This window comes from Sinocyclocheilus rhinocerous, unplaced genomic scaffold, assembly GCF_001515625.1.
Source record: "Sinocyclocheilus rhinocerous isolate Xijiao unplaced genomic scaffold, SAMN03320098_v1.1 C36916323, whole genome shotgun sequence".
NCBI classification, from domain to species: domain Eukaryota; kingdom Metazoa; phylum Chordata; class Actinopteri; order Cypriniformes; family Cyprinidae; genus Sinocyclocheilus; species Sinocyclocheilus rhinocerous.
The window spans coordinates 1-2386 of record NW_015786834.1 but is presented as its reverse complement, the minus strand read 5'-3'; the positions used below and the strand labels follow the sequence as shown (position 1 = coordinate 2386).

The following is a 2386-nucleotide window of genomic DNA, read 5'->3' as shown; positions in this document are numbered from 1 at the left end:
TTTTTTTTTTTTTTTTTTGCAGGCCCAGTTTGACATCACTGTAGCCAGTGAGATTATGGCAGTTTTAGCTCTCACCACCAGTCTGGCTGACATGAAGGAGAGACTTGCAAAAATGGTGGTGGCCACCAGTCGCCGTGCTCAGCCTGTCACCACCGAGGATTTGGTGTGCTGCTGTCATATGTCTAATTTTATCTCAAATGAAAATGTCTAGGTGTTCATCCTGTGTTGATTCTGTAGTGTTTGTGTCTTAGGGAGTGTGTGGAGCTCTGACAGTACTCATGCGAGATGCCATCAAGCCAAACCTCATGCAGACACTTGAGGTGAGACGAATTGTCCCGGGTTGTGTATATTCAAGTTAATTTGCAAATCACCTAGAACTAAATAGGCCTTCATAGATAAATTATTCCTTATTCATGCCCAACTCCACCAGTTGCTTAAATCAGTTTCCCAGCTGTTTTCTTGTCACTTATTCTCTGGTGCTTTAGAGGTGTGTCTTAAGTCTTTGTATGAACACTTGTTTAGGGAAACCCTGTGTTTGTTCATGCTGGACCTTTTGCAAACATTGCACATGGAAACTCTTCAATCTTGGCAGATAAAATTGCTCTGAAACTAGTTGGACCTCAGGGATTTGTGGGTAAGTTAAACAAATCAAAACCACCTTTTTGTTATTGGCATAATTTAAATCTATCTGTAAAGTGAAGCGCCAGTATAACTTACAAACTTTGTAACTAACGTTATTTAACTAAAAAGGTAACAATTTAGTTTTAAAATTCATTGTTAATTATTAATTTATGTAAATTAGTATTTAGTATATAGAGTTAGGGTTAGGAAAATTATACATAATTATAGCATTAGTTTATATATTTTTTTCCTTTTACAAAAAAAAAAAGAGGCAAATAAACACCCACGTGACTTTAAATCAGCATACTGTATACAGACTTCAGTATATTGTATGCAGTATACACGTGCTTGAGTTGTTTCTTACACCACGTGTGTCCATGTTGCAACATTTTTATGCTGTCTGCATGGGATGCACCAAAGCAAATCTTTCAAATCCATTTGGCCTGATGTTGGAACTAGTCAGAAATTTACTGAGGTATCTGTTTACTGTCAGTGACTCACGGCGCAGTGCCGCTCACATCTGGTAGAGACAGGGTGTTAAAGTACTTATGGGACATATTAATTACAAAATTGTGCAAAAATTGAATTGTTTGGTAGTCTTGGATCCCATCAGTGTGAATTCCTAAAGGGTTTATTGTTGTTTTCTGCCAGTCACTGAAGCAGGTTTTGGAGCAGATATTGGAATGGAGAAATTTTTCAATATCAAGTGTCGCCACTCTGGTCTCAAGCCTCATGTTGTGGTCTTGGTTGCCACAGTTCGAGCACTTAAGATGCATGGAGGTGGTCCAACGGTGAGTCTGAGAATACAGCACAGTAATTTATTTACTTTTTCATGTAGATTGTCATTTTCTCCCACTTAAACATATAAATTTGTACAGGGAGTTGATAAATGTGCATTGCATTGTATCTTTTCTGTAGGTCACCGCAGGCACGCCTCTGCCAAAAGAATATATTGAAGAGGTACTCTAAGATCGTTTAATGGTTTTTCTTGCTAGTCTGTGATTTTTATAGATAATGTAGTCTAGTGATGGGAGTAGCTAAAAATGTAGGTGTTCTAAAACTTTTTCACCGGTATTACCATATGTATAAATAAAGTTTTGGGAGTGGCAGCTGCATTTAACTAAATGTGAATCACAGGAGTCACTCCAGAAACATTCCCAAAACTTAATGTTGTACTGATAAATTTGGTTTGAACTCTTGCAGAATCTGGCACTGCTGGAAGCCGGCTGTAGTAACATGAGGAAGCAAGTGGAGAACGCTCAGCTTTTTGGGGTTCCAGTAGTTGTGGCTGTCAACGCTTTCAAGTAAGACGGCACCTGCTGATTAAACTTGCACAATACAGATTTTTAAAATAAATTCATCAGCTTTATGCAGAGTAGGGCAAGTTAAGGGTTTTTAATGTCTATCAAAATTCCTAAAGCTTTGTTTACTGACTAGTTTGTTACTATTATACAATAGTTTACGATGGACAGAAAGTAACCCAAAAAATCAGTGTGGTGCCTTAACAACATCTTAGTCACTACTGCTGCATGGGTGGCCCCACACTTGCTTTTACTTTTCATTGCTTTTTAATAGGGCATGTGCTAATAGAATTAATTCAGTGAATTTTGTCTCTGACCTGTATGTTCATTTCATAAGGAATTTTTCTACAGTCAGAACAAATCAAAAATCTTAAAGGGTACCTATTATGCAAACTTCACTTTTGCATGTTGTTTGAACTATAAATGTGTGTTGGCAGTGTGTGTACACAACCACCCTATAATGC

The 2386-nt window shown here is 37.6% G+C and overlaps 1 protein-coding gene across 1 annotated transcript; it reads left to right on the top strand.

Annotated features, from left to right (window-relative positions):
- The first annotated feature begins 18 nt into the window (after positions 1 to 18).
- LOC107736723 (C-1-tetrahydrofolate synthase, cytoplasmic-like) lies at positions 19 to 1943 on the top strand. The gene is made up of 6 exons (XM_016548085.1): positions 19 to 163; positions 252 to 320; positions 523 to 634; positions 1273 to 1412; positions 1540 to 1581; positions 1825 to 1943. Exons 1-6 carry the CDS (start codon positions 56 to 58, stop codon positions 1927 to 1929), a joined length of 576 nt encoding a protein of 191 aa, XP_016403571.1. The 5' UTR covers positions 19 to 55; the 3' UTR covers positions 1930 to 1943.
- The last annotated feature ends 443 nt before the right edge of the window (positions 1944 to 2386 follow it).

Coding starts and splice junctions, on each gene's coding strand:
- LOC107736723 (XM_016548085.1), top strand. CDS start 56: ATGGCAGTTTTAGCTCTCACCACCAGTCTGGCTGACATGAAGGAGAGA. Junction 635..1,272: donor TGGACCTCAGGGATTTGTGG/GTAAGTTAAACA, acceptor GTTTTCTGCCAG/TCACTGAAGCAGGTTTTGGA. Junction 1,582..1,824: donor CAAAAGAATATATTGAAGAG/GTACTCTAAGAT, acceptor GAACTCTTGCAG/AATCTGGCACTGCTGGAAGC.